Raw genomic sequence first — 17604 nt, forward strand, 5'->3', positions numbered from 1 at the left:
AAAACAAAATTACTTTTTTCTAATTCATGTAAAAAAAAATACAAATGGATTAATTGTTTCTGATGGTCTATATTTTACAGCTAAAGATTCTTAATTTAAAAAAGTTTTCTCTATCTCACAAAAGATGTTTTGTTTGAAAACGTCTTTTAGCCTATGTCTATTTGCAAACTTATAACAAACTTATAGGCACGGGGCTTTGTACCAGCATGAGTCAGGTATTATTTTTTTTTCTAATTTTGCCGAACTAAATACTAGACCGGAAAGTAAATTTTCCGCAAATATTGACATTAAATAAGCAACTTGTTGTAAATCTTCTTCACAATTCTTGGATTAATTATCGGCAATCAGGTGTTGAATCATTTAAAGTCAAAATTTAATGTCTACTAGAATAACTGAAATATTTAAACAACTTTTAAAAGAATTTATAGAATTATTTTCGGTACATTTTAATTTGAATTCATTGGTCAAAATTGTTATGTTAGGACATTTTTTTTAAAAAATAAAAACAATTTTTTTGGATAATTTAATTTTGGTTTTATTAATTTTTTTAATAAGCGATAAATCTGTGCGCCGAGAGACAGAATCAAATATTTTGAATTTCTTTTTTTTTCAGACCGCACAACGTTAGAAAATGCAATGCATGCAGATGGAAAATACATGTAAAATCAAGAATATAAAATACTATTATTGGTCTACACTATTTTCATTTTTATTTAATTATGCTAACAGTTACTTTTAAAAATTTAAGAAATAATAATAACCATTGTATATATCAAACTGTTTTTAATAAGCGTCTGATTTTGATGTATATTCATTTCTCGCAATAGTTGATCAGTTTTATCTGATTGGGATAACATAAAACAATTAATTGAAAAAAAAAATCTTGATATAATAATTAGAATTTATGCAAATTGTATAAATAAAAAAAAACTTCTTCATAGTTTTGTTGATTTTTCGCATATAAATTAATTCCCCTGTACACATTCCTGTAAAAGACGCGCACTTAGTGTTAACCCGAAAAGCCCACAAAATAATGTCAAAGAAATTGTGACGTCGTTTTAATCTCGCAGTGACGTTATAATTTTCTGAACACTGACGTCGCAGCCAGAGGGTTAAGCGATTTCATTTCAAATCTTCAGAAGCTTTATAATACGTAACATAGCAACATAACGTCATAACGTCATAATAAGCGGAACATTACATACAAACGTCTATTGTGACGTCATAGTCAAACTTTGCGGGAAAACTGTAGAATGAAAATTATAAGTACAATTTTTACAACAATTATGCTCAATTGTTCAGTCTAGGTTTGAACACATGTATAAAATGTTTTTCTTTCTCACGTCTTTGAATATCACTTTCACTTGAAAGTTTGTAAAAAGGAAATATAGTGAATTGTTTATTTCCACAAGTACCCAAATGTTCACTCAGAGGAATTTGCCGATATTCTGGAGTATTAATATGTTGTCGGTGGACACGCACCCGGGCACGCAATTGATTGCTCGTTTCCCCGATATAAAATTCTTGGCATCCAGCACACGTTATTACATATATTACATTTTTAGTGGCACAAGACATGTTTGCATTGACTGTAAATTGTCTACCTTTAAAGTCAAAAGTTGATCCTTCCATTATATGTGTACAAGTCCCGCAACGCGCGTTTGCACACTTAGTCACTTTGTAATTATTATTAAAATGAGATGAACACAGAAGTCTTCTAAGATTTTTGGGCTGTCTTCTGCTGTTAATGAATTTTACATCTCTATATATTTGTTGTGTTGACCGGTCCGTTTTCAGAACGTTGTTAAGTTGGTGTATTACGGAGGTCAAATTATGATTCCTTGGATTGTGGGTATGCACAAATGGAATTATTTAAGAAATAAACAACGTTATTTAGTGAACATGGCGTTATGAATAGCAATTGCTCTGCTGGCATATTCCATGATGCGCGCTAGCGCATCATGGAAAATATGCCAGCAGAGCTATTGCTATTCATAATGCCATGTTCACTAAATAATCGTTGTTTATTACTTATATTTGCATTCTTTGTTGTTGTCGAGAATATCAGAGGAAATCCTGGCTTACATTAGGATGTGGCTTGTTGTCTTCAGTAATGAAAAACACGTCTTTAAAATTAGTATACCTGATCATTGCACTTTTTTTTTCTAATTAATCACAAACAATTTATAAAGTACTAGCCTCTTTTAAAACACAGTTATCTGGATACAAGCTGCGCCGTCGTCACATTCTCTTAATTTTTGTTTTGATGCAGATGTGACGTCATCGATCAACGTTATTGAAACCCTCTGACAAAAATCAATAATTTAACCATTTGATGAAAAAAGAGAATGCTTTAATAATCATTCTAACTCCAGAATGCTTTTCTATATGATTTTTAATTTTTTTTTTCTTTTTATTTTTGAGAGCTCGGACCGTTCTTGAAATAGACATACTATCAAATTAAAGAAATTTTGCTTTTTCTAAATATTTTATCGCCCTTATGTGAAGAGTTATCGTTCTTTGTACAAATATGTAAAAATATGATAGGAAAAAATAAAAATATGACAATTCTCTTCATTTTTAAAAATTTTTATTATACAATTAAATACATTGACCAAAATTAAATTTTTAAAGATGTAAATAAGCAATTTTAAATTGTTCTAAATTTCTTTTTTTCCAAAAATTATTATTAAAAACTTATATTTATTCCTTTTCGAAACATTTCATATATATACTTCTCAACACGTTAAACATATGTAGTAGAGTTTGCACTTCACGAGTGTGATAGAGCAATTGCACTCATAGAGGAAGCAATTGCGTCTATAGTGCTATGAATGCAATTGAGTACTGCATGTTCATAGTGAGAGAGTGCAGTTGATATGCAAATATATCCGTTTTATTTTCCTGGGTTTTTGTGGACAGTAATTCTGACCGTTCATATCCTTTGGCTTTCAATATCCCGTTATCTATCAGGTTTTGGGGATATCCCTGTTTTAAAAGGTAGAACTTGAGTTCTTTCAGTCGGATATCTCTTGTGATTTCGTCACTAACGATAGCACATAAACGTCTAGCCAGATTGTATGGAATTGCTGTTTTTGTGTGATGAGGGTGACAGGATCCGAAATGTAAATACTGGTGGGTGTCAGTTGATTTATAGAAGATATCCGTTGAAAGTTTGGTATCTTCTTTAATGACAAGAACATCAAGGAAAGGTAATTCCATATCGCTGCTTTCCATGGTAAATTTAAGGTTGGAATCTAAGTCATTTAATATTTGGTGGAAAATTGACAATTTCTCAATGTTGTCATTCCAAAGAATGAAACAGTCATCTAAGAATCGTTTCCAATTTAATGTTATAGCTTTAGCGTCCTCTTCTCCCCACAGAGTGACAAGTCGTTGATGGAGTTTTTGCTCGAGGTATCCCAAAGTTAAGGTGGCATACGTGGGAGCCACTTTTGTTCCCATCGCTGTTCCTTTGGTTTGAATAAAATGCTCTCCTCCGAAGGCAAATGTATTGTTTTGAAGTATAATTCTTAATCCTTCTAAGATGAATTCTTGCTCAAAACGATCCTGTAGTAAGTGTGGGTATCTATCAATCCAGTATTTAACCGCTTCTATACCCAATTCCACTGGTATATTTGTGTATAAATTCACGACGTCGAATGACACGAGTTTCGTATTAGGTTGAATATGTTCTGGTAGGTGGTTGATAAAATCTATATCATCTCTTATAAAACTGGGAACCTTTTCACAATAAGGCTTTAATAAGATGTCTAACAAGTGACTCAGTCTTTGAGTTGAACAATTAGGCCCACCTACGATTGGTCGAAAAGAGAGATCTTCAGGATTTAGACAGCAAATATATTCTCCTCTCTGAGCCTTTATGGCGTTTTTGATTTCCAATGATTTGTGTACTTTTGGTAATCCGTAAAATTGACTCTCTTTTGTTTCAAAGTTTGTGAGATAGTCTTTCTCCTTAGCAGTTAAATCTCCCGAAGATGGCCCACAGACAAGTTGATTTATCTTTGATAAAATTTTTGTCTCTTGATTTGCATTAATACTCCCATAGTAGTTAGGGTCCTGTAGCATATTCAAAATCTTACGTTCGTAATATGTTTTATTCATGATGACTACTCCGCCTCCTTTGTCGGCTTCTTTTATAACGATACTTTCGTCATTATGTAAGTCATTTAAAGCTTTTTGTTCTTCTTTTGTGAGATTAGATCTAATATTCTTCTTAATTACTGTCCACAAAAACCCAGGAAAATAAAACGGATATAATTCCATTTGTGCATACCCACAATCCAAGGAATCATAATTTGACCTCCGTAGTACACCAACTTAACAACGTTCTGAAATCGGACCGGTCAACACAACAAATATATAGAGATGTAAAATTCATTAACAGCAGAAGACAGCCCAAAAATCTTAGAAGACTTCTGTGTTCATCTCATTTTAATAATAATTACAAAGTGACTAAGTGTGCAAACGCGCGTTGCGGGACGTGTACACATATAATGGAAGGATCAACTTTTGACTTTAAAGGTAGACAATTTACAGTCAATGCAAACATGTCTTGTGCCACTAAAAATGTAATATATGTAATAACGTGTGCTGGATGCCAAGAATTTTATATCGGGGAAACGAGCAATCAATTGCGTGCCCGGGTGCGTGTCCACCGACAACATATTAATACTCCAGAATATCGGCAAATTCCTCTGAGTGAACATTTGGATACTTGTGGAAATAAACAATTCACTATATTTCCTTTTTACAAACTTTCAAGTGAAAGTGATATTCAAAGACGTGAGAAAGAAAAACATTTTATACATGTGTTCAAACCTAGACTGAACAATTGAGCATAATTGTTGTAAAAATTGTACTTATAATTTTCATTCTACAGTTTTCCCGCAAAGTTTGACTATGAATATATATAGTTTTGTGACAGGCGGATTGTGGGTTATTTAGCGTCTTTTACACTCACGTTGTGGGTATCATGGATGGTTTGTGGGTCATTATATATTGACCCACAAACCACCGCCTCAAAAACTTGTGTATTGCTATAATATAAACCATATTTTCATATTTTACAAAAAAAAATATTTTGACCCATAATTACATTAATCAAAAATGACCCACAATGCAATTTTATATACATCAATTCTTACCACTCAGTGGATTGGATGAATTTTGTGTGTGACCCACAATATTCTATATACTTTCCCACTACTCACTGTTCTTTTGTTCGGGGCGTATAATGGAAAATATCGGGAATTAATAGTTATGTAGCTTATCAGCCGAGTATTTTTCAATCCTCTACGCAGGTTTTAAAGATGCATAAAAGATAGACGCGTGTATATCCCACAATGTTCTTTCTACATATATATAATGACCAACAACTATGTATATATATCACAATGATCCCACAATATTATATATGTGCACAAAAATGACCCTCAATTATATAATGTAAACATTATATTTTTTCATGAACATTTATATACTTATCAGTTATTATGTATAAACAAACATTTGTATGTACACTGTTTTTTTTTTTTTTGTTCGGGAGCGTGTTATGGTAAAAACCTTGAATAAATAGCTAGGAAGCTTATCAGCCGAGTATTTTTAAAGCTTCTATGCAGCTCTTAACGATGCATAAAAGATAGACGCGTTTACTAAGTATATCCCACAATTTTCTTTCTACAAATATATATAATGACCCACAACTATGTATATATATCACAATGATCCCACAATATTATATATTGCACAAAAAATGACCCAATTATATCATGTAAACATTATATGTTTTCACGAACATTTATATACTTATCAGTTATTATGTATAAACAAACATTCGTATGTGCACTGTTCTTTTGTTCGGGTGCATATTATGGTAAATACCTGGAATTAAAAGTTAGGTAGCTTATCAGCCGAGTATTTTCAAAGCTTCTACATAGCTTTTAACGACTCATAAAAAGGTAAGGTGTATACATGTATATCTCACAATATTCTTTCTACAAGTATAATTAAACACAGCAATACTGTAAATAATGTTTTATTCGCGTTTAAAAGTATTCCTTACGATTATATAGAGGAAAAACAACAATTTGTAAAAATTATGTATCGCTAATGCTAATAAAGATTCACTCACTATTTCGCGAAAATAAACTGTAGCGAAAATTTAGTGATCTACAGTATATACATTTATTAATCCTGTAATAATTTAATTCTAGTTGTAACGCTTTATTTGATTGGATAAAAAATTATTTTATACTGCTTCGCGGTTTATAAAAAAGCATAAACTGCCCCAACCCAGTTTATACCGTATAAAATGGGTAGCTATTAAATTCATTCCTTAAATGTTATATATATGTGCACAAAAAGGACGCACAATTATATCATGTAAACATTATATGTTTTCATGAACATTTATATTCTTATCAGTTATAATATGTATTAAACATCTGTATGTACAGTGTTCTATTGTTTGGGAGCTAGCTGCAGAACTGCATCTTCGCTAGCCAAGTGTCCGATTCGTTTCCCTCATCGCCTTGGCTAGCGAAGATAAAAAACAGTAATGTTATGGTTTTATATTTCCATTTCTTATCTTTTTCTCTATAATAACCCTTTGAAAGTTTTGGGAGTATATTCTTGATAATTCTGCCGACATGTAAATTTGGAAGGTCTATAGGTCAGCAGCTAAGGAGGCCTAATACGCATGCAAATCTCGTGCGGCTGCCTTTGTGTTTGACGTCAGAGTGCGAAGACTATTGAATTTGGCATGGAAGTCCTCGTGTAATTTAAATCGATTAGTCTACATTTTTAATGTCTTAAGTCTAGAATTTAATTTCACAATGAAATGGAAATATAAGGAATCACTGTCTAGTTCTGAGAGTATGCCAGGGACATCAACAATAGTGGGAAACAAGGGATAATTTAAGCATAACGGGCTTCGCCCGTTGTGCAAATTATCCCATGTTTCCCACTATTGTTGATGCCCTGGCATACTCTCAAAACTAGAAAGTGAATCCTTAACGCTACAGACCCCGTAACGCAAAAAGATGCATTTCAGTAGTCGGAAAATAGCTCCTCAGAGCTAATGTTATTTGTTAATGTACCCCGGCTTTAAATAAATATTTTCTTATCTGCAGCTATTTGGGAGCGTAAAAGTAAATTATGGTGAAACAGGGGCGTAGCAACAGGGGAGGGGGGCTGGCCAATGTCAAACCTAACCTGCGCTGTAAATTGCACTTTATTTGCATAACCCCCCCCCCGTAAAAGTAAATTATGGTTAGCAACAGGGGAGGGGGGCTGTCCTACCCTTCTCCCCCATTTTTTTCCCAACCTTATTTATACTATAGGAGATGTTTAAAGAAAGCCTGCCCCCCCCCCCTTTTTAGTGATGTACCGAAAATGTAGTATTTGAATAGGTACTGAAAGTAATTGGCACTGAGAAAAAGTTTACCTAAAATGTCTCAATAAAATTGAAGAGGACTCCGGAAATAATAAAATCTTCACCAAACCTGTTCTTTTTTTTTTTTTTTTTTTTTTCTACAATTTCGGAACACCTTTTTTCCGCCATTGTGGTGATTTTTAAATATTTTATAATGTGTACATATAGACAGACAAAGAGAGACATAAATATCCTATGTGACGCAGTGGTCAAAACGTCTGCTCTACAGTAGCGAAGTAAAGAGTTGATGATTATCTCAATATCAGGAAAAATTATGACTTTCTAGTATATTGACGAAATAAACTGGAATCTTTTTCGTCTTTAAAAGGTCTTCAATTTTTTCTATAGACGCAATAATGGCCCCACAATTGATCGTTTTTTTTATGCTTATTGCTTTCATTTGATTTTTTTTTGGGGGGGGGGGGGTCAGTAAACCAAAAATCCATCTGAAAAACATTTTAACAAGCTAAAAAAATTGTTCTCAAACCAGAACAACTTATTAGGAGGAGAGGAGCTCCTTTCATTTTATTAAACTTCAAAAATATGGTTCATCCTACCAACATTCTAGATTCTACATGTAACTCTTTAACAGGGGTCTACGTTCTACGGTTGACGTTTTTAACTTTTCTTTTCATCAATAAAAATATACCCTTTACTGATATCATTATAGTATAGGGGATATTTCATTTATTTAATATATACTAAAAACGTCAAACTCCTGTGATTTACAATACCTAATACTAACAACCCAACAACCAAATGTGTATATATGCAGGATAGTCAGAACTAAAGAGAAGTGGTCGAATAAATCCCTTTACGACAATCTTTTATAGAGAGATGTATAAAAAAAAGTCTTAGAACCGTAATAAAGAATAATTAAATTCTTTTAAATCAGCAAGGTCACTATATTTTATGTTTATTTATTATTTAGGATGCTCTCTACACCAGTGCAAAATACTTTTAAGATAGGACTTTCCTGTAAATTACACGGTTTACATCAATCTCGTTTCATAGATAATAGAGACTTAAGCTCAGATACTCCATGCATGGCTTTATCAAAAGTACATGTAATCTTAGCCTATATCCTACCTATATTTCGGTGATTTATATCATGTTCCATTTTATGAAGATTTACATGTATAATCAAAGATTGTGTCTTAACAATACAATTTTCAAAATACTAAATGGAAAGGAGGAAGACAATCTTTTAAACAAACAGGGTGCTACGCTTCGAAGGATGATTTCAACGTGAATACAACATAAGCAATAAAATTAATACAAGACGCAAATCAGGGAATTGTTGTTTTACAAGCCTATATATTACATAATTATACACTAACACCGGTTAAAATGATTTCTCTGTCCTAGTTCTGAGGGTTTTTTTCTAACTTTTTTCCTTTTACTGGCACCGGGACCCAATCATGAGATTATTATTCTACGTTGTACTACACATCCAAGGAGTTCATTTTAGCTATCTCTGGAATTAAACAAAGTGGTATACGTAATGACTTCCTGATAGTGAAAGGAAAATAGGAAAATAAACGTCAACAATTCCTCAGGTATACCTGTGGACAATGATGATATAGTCCGTCCCACCGTACCAACTAGACAATTAACTGTACTTTTACATATCAAAATCCATTTTATATGTATATGTACCTGGACTTTCAAAATTCAAACTACATGTATATCAAACTGAACTATTCGATAGATTGTTATTTTTTCCAAAACTATTCCTTGATAGGAACTCACCTTTTTCATTTGTATATATACATGCATATGTAGATTGAAAAGACAACGAATTAAATCTCTTCGGAGATATTAGCCGCATCTTCTCGGGCCTTTTCGACTAGCGTAAAAACAACTTCGAATGTATTACTTGAATAATAATTGAAAAAAAAAACTCTTATACTAATATGATAATGTGGATTATGGAGTTTAACTTTGATATTACCTAAAATATACTATAGAAGGGACTTTTAAGTCCGTATATTCATTCTCTCCGACGGGTATATTCTGTTTTTGATTAAGGTTGAAAGATGCGAAAAAATTAACATCCGGTTATGTTAATACATTCGAGGCTTTCAAAGCTAGTACACTAGCCTGGTCACCTACATGTAGCTCATGTATCTTTGCCAAGAAGTACAGGGACAGGGAACCAGACGACTCGAACACTAACCTCAGATTTCAAAGGGGGTCTACCCTTGCTGATTCAGTCATGTGATCATATTTGAATTTCATTCAAATGTTAAACTTTTAAAGTCCGAGTTACTTTGAATTGTGGAACGCACAACATTAAGCTCCCGCTTTTAAAGACTATTAACAAATGGTTGTAATTAAAAGCATCTTTTACATCGAAGAATTAGACAAATCATAAAACCTTTCTGATGAACTTTATGCATAACGAAATATAAGATAAGAAGGCAGTTTCCGGCGGAGAAAAATATATCGACCTGATCCGTATTCCTTCACCTATTACACCCGACGTTTGAATGGACGAAGCGGAGTCAGCCGAGGATTGTCGATGTTTTTCCGACCTCTGACGGAAAGAGCCGAGATGATGCAATTGCTCTCCGATCAGCGGATCGTTCAACAACATTGAAATAAATGTTAGATGGATTCTGAATTGTAGTATCTTGTCCATACCTTAAAGAATGTAAATTAAATATTACACAAAATTTGCAAAGGAGGGGGTAATCAACTGAATACGAAGCGACTCTTATTTTGCATGAATTTTAACAACTTCTGCTTTTAATACATATTCACACTTTCGAATACGAGGCTTGTTCGAAAAATTCCTGGACGATGTAAATCTTCATTTAACAAACTACTTTCAAGATATTTAAAATAAGCCCAGCATATTTGTGTACAAATATCTGTTTTGTTGATTTGTGAAATTTCTTTCCATAGGCGTCGGAAGTAAATTGAAAGGGGGACTAACAGAAAAGGAGGGGGGCTTAACCAACAAAAAAGGTACCCAATTTTCAATGCCTATATAAAAGTTATTTTTGTAAAGGGGGGACTAATCCTTCCTACCCCCCCCTCCCCGGTTTCGACATTTATGCATTCCGAAATTAATTTATTTCATTTTAAGATTTACATGTTTTGTGACCAGGGGGCATATATATTGATTCCTCTAACATTTTAACCTCGGAAACTTGATTAGAGAAAAAAAACTAATTGCTATAGCTTTGTAAATTGTATGAAGTATAGAAGAAATGTATAATATATTCGCCAATTTAGAAAGAGAATATCTATGATACAAATAACTTATGAAGAATTAAGTGTGGGCGGGGAGGGTGGGTGCTGATTCATTTGACCTAGTATATGAAGTTCACATCCACTGCGATATGTAAATATTAACCATCCCTTTATTCTGAGGTTCCTAATCAGGCCAGTGTTACAATTAAAGCCATATATGGCGTATGTGCAATGAAAATTATTAGACTAAAATTATAAGAACTTATTATTTGCAATCATTACTTTATATAAAGATAGAACTTTTCCGTAAATTACAAAATCTAAGTCAATTGCGTTATAAAGATATCACAATTTAAATTTGATTCTCGGAATTTTCTCCGTATCGGAAGAAAATACAAAAGATTCAAATAACACATTGCGGAGAATATAAAATTGTATTTTTTGATGAGACGAGGTGTTCTCCGTGTTCAGAATTATATAAAAAGCTTTAATTTGAATGTATTAACTATATTTCTTTACTTAATTTTGTATTTTTCAAAAATATTTTTTTGATCAGTTACGCCATATATGGCTTTTATGATAGATGTGTAGATCATAAGACTGAACTTTTGTCCCCCACTTTTACTGAAAGTGAGGAATATTACTTTCGATCCGTCCGTCTGTAGAACTGTATAGCATTTTTCTGTCTGTCTGTAACACTTTCTTTTTCGCGAAATATCTCGAGAAGGTTTTTGGTTTTTACAACGAAATTTTACATAGCAATTCCCCTGGTGTAATTATAAGAATCCTTTAAATTTTAATGTTAAAAGTTCATAAAGGTCAAGGTCGCAAAATAATAAATTCTGTCTAGTTTAACACTTTCGTTTGGGCGCGATATCTTGAGAAGTTGAGGAGCTTTTCCTGTTAAATTTTATGCCACAAGTCGCTAAAGTTATTACCTTAGAAATACCCCTATTGATTTTGGGGTCAAAAGGTAAAGTTGAAATTTCATACGTTCTGTGTATATATAAAACTTTAATTTCCAGGCCATATCTCGGGTAGCTTTTAAAGTTTTTGCAATCTTATATCTTAACTCCCCACGGCCCCACCCATCCTTGTTAAAGTGTCCGACCTCGGTACCCCCATCCACCTCACCCCCACCCCCGCCATCATCGCATTATAGCTTGTGCTGATTCAGTCTTTACCACAACAGCATTTATTCAACATCAATAAAACATTAGGCTAGAACTGTACAAATCATAAGCACTTTTTTGTTGTTAAGAATACATTCAATGAAAAGGGAGTAGAAAATCAATATTCAATACAGTTAATTTATTCTATCACTTTACATAGTCAATTTGGTGTTACGTACTTTGAATTTAAATTCGACTTTAGAAATGTTTTGGCCGGAATGTGTCGAGCACATTATGCCGTGTGTACTGTGAACATTTGCACATTTTGTCACAGATATATATTGTGTTGAAGAGTTTATTTATTACGTTTGAGAGAGAGAAATAGAGAGAGAGAGAGAGAGAGAGAGAGACAGATTGAAACACACACTTACACATTAGGATAAGTGTAAGGCAGATAGATAAGTAAACAAGCTGTAATTATCCAGCATAACTCGCAATGATGTAGGGAAAAAAGTTTAGTCAGAACATTTGTCCAGGATTTAGTTTTAATCACTTCATTAATTTGGCTGGTTCCGATTGTGACCAGTTCCGATTAATTCTTAATTTAAGGTGTAAAAATAAACTGATACCCATGATAAGAAGGTATAAATATTAGTGCTTGAATTATGCGAAGTTTTGATTTTTTCCCGTTAAAATTTGGAACTGGCCAAACGATTGTACATATTGCAGATGCATGAGATTTTAGTACATTATTTGTTGAGGCATGCCATATGCATGATATGGAGATATTCATTTTTGTTCACTAGTGATGTCAGCTTCCTGTTCATCCGTACGTGCGTCTGTCCGTGTCATGCCTATCAATAATTTTTGTCGAAGTTTTCTCAGCAACTTTTTATTACAGATGCTTGAAATGTTAGCACACACTTTGTTGAGGCATGTCCTATGGTGTGGTTTCTTTAATATAATCAACTTTCTATTGATTCATCTACCTGTATTAACTGAACTTAATAGTATATATATTAATATGATAGTTTATGGATACATATGTAAATATTTATTTACATCAGAGCGGGAATAAATCTAGTGAACATTGAGTCACAGACTTCTTGTAGGTAACTTGCCACAAATCATCAGTGGATTAAGGGCATCAAGATTATTCAAATGAAGAGCCGTACCTTCTTTCTAGGAAAGTAGTTATGAATTACTGAAGTTATGAATTACATGTGACATCTTTTACACATTTTTTTTGTCTCATGGGGAAAGAATGGAACTACAATAGGTGATCCAAGTTTTTCATAGAATATATAAGAATTCTTTCAAAATCTATTGCAATTCTGAAATACGGATGTTTTTTTTTACTTGTATCTAATAACTTACTACCCGACTATTAAATTGTACTTTCACAGATGTCATGACCCACAATCATTTATATACATGTAGTGCTGCATATAATTCTGATGTCGGCTGCTAGTGAGTGTGAATCATGCATGCTGATTAGAAGGAAGAAGTTTTGTGATTTTCTTCGGCATTAGACTGAACTTAATCGAAGTGCAATCAACGCTAATCTTTATATTACCCATGGGAGTGGTGCTAGGCAACTATTGATAATGTCCGCACTTTTGAGGAAAGGGTGCAAAAATGTTACAAATTACAAATTAAATCGTTAAAACTTTATTCTCAGAAAACAATTTGAGGACTTAATTAAATATTTTCAACATTAATTGTGTGTGTGGGGGGGGGGGATTTCAATATCCTATACGTGCTCAATAATATTGATGAGTCAAACTATAAAATGGACATATAGCAGGGAATAAACAATAAATAAATTAAAGTGAATAATGTTTAAGGTGATACCACAAAGTCTGCGCAGCGAACTTCTGCATAGTTTATAAAAAATAATTAAAGACCATAATTTACTAGTGTCAGAGAAAGTGCTAGAATCATTGACTATTTTAAGAATCCATCTCTTAATTAAGCATCCTCTTTAGATCTAGAACAGCCCGATTACACGTTATAATTAAATTGCAATATAGCATTTTATTGCAGCTGCTTCCATGAAGTAAATAAATGCCAAAATTCTTTTAAAAAATTATTTGTTATTTAGTGAACATGCATTGTCATTAAATCTACCGGGTATATATTTGATTCTCAATTTGAACACAATTTTCGTGGATACTCGCACGTATGATTGATATACACAGAGAAATTTGAATTAATGAAATATTGTAGTTCTACTCAATAGCTTATTAAACTTATTAAATATGACTACATAACAAGTAGAATTGCACGTTAATAATATAAACATTTTATAGTGTGTAAGTGTTTGAGACTGTGTGTATTTCAAGTTAAAATGTTATCCAAGAGAATTATTTTTGGACATAACTGACTCCATATCAGATGTAGCTAGGTAATTTTGGGAGGGTTCGGGCTTCATCAAGAAGCTTCAATGGACCAATTCCCCCTCTGGGAGTATAATCTTTTGATGTGAACTTTGAAGCGACATTTCATATCAGCAAGAAGCCCTATAGAGCATACAGATTATCTAAAATTTACAAACACTATGTACATATTACATGTCAAGATGACAATTTTCTGAAGGTTGAAAATGGAATACATTCAGTTGTTTATAAAAGAATCTTTAGATTGAAGAAATTCAGAATGTTTGACTGCTTTTGAACCCAATGATTTATAGATGGATATCATTTATATTGATTTTATACATGTACATGTATGATGTTATATAAGATTTTTATCTCCAAGCCTAAGCAATGCTTCTATATTTAAATCTTTTTTTAAATAACAATCAATATTTTACACTGTGTTTTATATTATGAATCCACACTATTTACTTCATCATTTTCATGCACCCCCCCCCCCCTATTTAACCTTTAAGGTTTTTGGACGTTTTTTTCACATATTTTATTTATTACACTATTACACTTATTCATAATGTGTACCATAAGCAATAATCCTGAAAAAAAACAACAAAATATTCGTTACACACACACAAACACTCCATCCATCACCCTAAAAGACCCCATTATTATTTTTTTCACATATTTTATTTATTACACTATAACACTTATTCATAATGTGTACCATAAGCAATAATCCTGAAAAAAACCAAAATATTCGTTACACACACACGAACACTCCATCTATCACCCTAAAAGACCCCATTATTATAGTGTCCCTTAATAAAATGTATAGTGGGGTATTTATTTGTGGTTGAAAGATTATTTTGGATTTTTCACAATATTTTTCGTAAGTTACATATGATGAATAAGTTTAACAAATATAATTAATGAAAAAAATATCCAGCAAGCCCTGGGGTTGATTATCGAAGGGGGACCCCCCTGTCCACATGTAACTGTGGGATAAAGGGGTAAACATGTGATAAAGATTGTTTTCATTTCCTACACAGGTATCCTTATATAGCAATTAATATACACAATCGTTACATTGTAAACGTGTGTTTAAATCAAAATGTGATTTGACATATCCAGTGCCAAGTGGATATAACGTACCCTTCTCAACCGCAAAACAAGGGCTGGCATTTGTTACCATACAATTATAGCATTACAGTGTAGATTGTTAGATTTCTCTGATTCTCTGACCTATCTACAGAACTGTAGCTCTCCGAAAAAAAATATATTGGCAGACGGGAGAGCTACAATGTCAACCGTTAAAAAAACCTGTATATTTATTGCGCACAAAAAATAATAATCATTGCTTATTTTTATGAAGCATTCACTGATTCTTTCACCTCACTTATCCATTTCAGTATCACCCATATATGTAAAATGCAAAAAAGTTTTTTTTTTTTTTTTCAGTATAAACACAAATATATATGTGTGTATACAAAATACATTATGTTTACTATCACTACAAGAAAAAAGAGAAAAAAAATCAAACAAAAGTAAAAATTTAAATGTTTCTTTATGAATGTTATAAAGCTGATTATTATTCAAATAGATTGATTAACAATATCAATCTCTTTTTGAACCGGGTGTCTTCCATATACAATGTATATTTAATATATTTATTAATGCAAGCACGTATTTTTCCAAACTATAATACATTTACGTGTTATATTTTTAACTTCGTTGAACATCAAAGGTTTTTACAATTTCTTGAATTTTGGTATACATGCTTTTTTACAAGCAAGATAATAACATTTAAAGATGTGTTTTCTTTGCCAGGAATACCTTACATAACAGAAATTGGGTATAAGTTAATATTTTTTACAGTTTTTTTTTTGAAAAATCCATTCCTCTAAACAATTCCATATTCCCTGAGCAGAAACACAGTGATAAAAAAGATGCTTCAAAGTTTCTGGCTCTAGATTACAGACACAGCATAGTGGATTATCTTTGATTTTAGATAAAAACAATGAGGTACAAGTTGCATGAATCCTATGTATGATCTTACAATTGACCCATTTGAGATTTGAATCTTAACTTAAGTATTTTAAGTTTGAAAAAGGTCTTTTCAGCTCAAGTCATTCTGCAAACCTAAATCTCTTGTCAATTTTGTAACACATACAGTTTGGTTATAAAGCTTAGATAGAAAGAAATTGTATTACACTACTAAGTCAGAAACGTACTGACATTCCCATTTTTTACTGATAAACTTAGACATTTACTGACAATGTGCTATCGTTACTGAAAAACTTAGACAACTAGTGCTAATTGTAACGGGGACCGTTACAGATGTTCCCCAAACGCTCCCCATCTTCCGTTTTGATACCTTTCTCTACAAACTTCACTAAAGATGTGTAACACTTTTTTTATATTTAATACAATTTAAATATTTTAAGAAGTATTTCAATGGTAAACAAGGGCGTTCCATGTGAATAGAAATATTTAGAAAAGGCAGTTTTCCTATTTCAACAAGAAATAAAAAAAAAGCACTCAGACTCAGTACCATGCGAGTCGCAATATTTAGAAAAGACCCTCTTCTCTGTAAACAAAAGACACCCGGCGTATCATGTGAATGGTTGTATTTAGAGGGTTCGTATATGGGAGATTATTAATTCACAAAGATTTTTTTTTAAATAAAAAAAAACCCACTCACACGGCGGACCATGTGAATGGCAATGTTCAGACATCACTGCTAAGTTTGACACAAGTAAACTATATTTATGTATTCAGAAAAAATTGTTTTCCTTTTAATAAAAAAAACACCACTCACATGGCGGACCATGTGAATGGCAATGTTAAGACATCACTGTACCCTTACTATTTGTTAACTTTGACAAAAAATAACCTATAGTTGATTAAAAACAGGTCCTGCATCAGACAGACTGCATTACTATAATAGTGTCTTAATGTGTATACAAGAAACATGTTGTCATCCCATGAGAATCCCTCGCAAGGCATAAAAAGACACAGATTGCAATTCAAGACATATAAGATTTTGTAATTTTTCGGAAACATTTTTAAGAAGGAACTTTGTCTTTCTTTTTTTTTTTCATTATTACACTTTTTAGTCTTCCGAAGGGTCATCAGACAGCCTAGGAGACTACGACAATGTCATTTCGTATATTTTACTTTTTCGCCGTGCAATGCAAGGGTTCATCAAGACGTCGCACGACACTGATTCCTCTTTTCAGAGCTCTCCATGCCAAGAAGAAAAATATTCCTCTAGCGTATATAAGGAAAAAAAATACCCCTCACACGGCGGACCATGTGAGAGGTGGTAAGTATATGAAAATGACTGTCTGACTATTTCTCCACTAATTAAACCTGTAAGGTCTAAGTATGCCACATAACAAACAGCACATAACAAATGCTTTATGTCCAAAATGTATTGAACACCGTTTCGCCCTGTAAG

At 32.6% G+C, this 17604-nt stretch overlaps 1 protein-coding gene across 1 annotated transcript; it reads right to left on the reverse strand.

Annotated features, from left to right (window-relative positions):
* Window positions 1–2820: 2820 nt before the first annotated feature.
* LOC134247575 (uncharacterized) lies at window positions 2821–4287 on the reverse strand. Its single transcript, XM_062729911.1, has one exon. The coding sequence runs from the start codon at window positions 4285–4287 to the stop codon at window positions 2821–2823; it is 1467 nt and encodes a 488-aa protein (XP_062585895.1).
* Between the last annotated feature and the right edge of the window lie 13317 nt (window positions 4288–17604).

The sequence above is a fragment of the Saccostrea cucullata genome, unplaced genomic scaffold (genome assembly GCF_032062105.1).
Source record: "Saccostrea cucullata isolate Sc308-1 unplaced genomic scaffold, CSIRO_AGI_Scuc_v1 ctg1904, whole genome shotgun sequence".
NCBI classification, from domain to species: domain Eukaryota; kingdom Metazoa; phylum Mollusca; class Bivalvia; order Ostreida; family Ostreidae; genus Saccostrea; species Saccostrea cuccullata.

Excerpts from the sequence above, each read along its gene's own strand:
- LOC134247575 (XM_062729911.1), bottom strand. The coding sequence starts at position 4,287 with ATGGAATTATATCCGTTTTATTTTCCTGGGTTTTTGTGGACAGTAATT.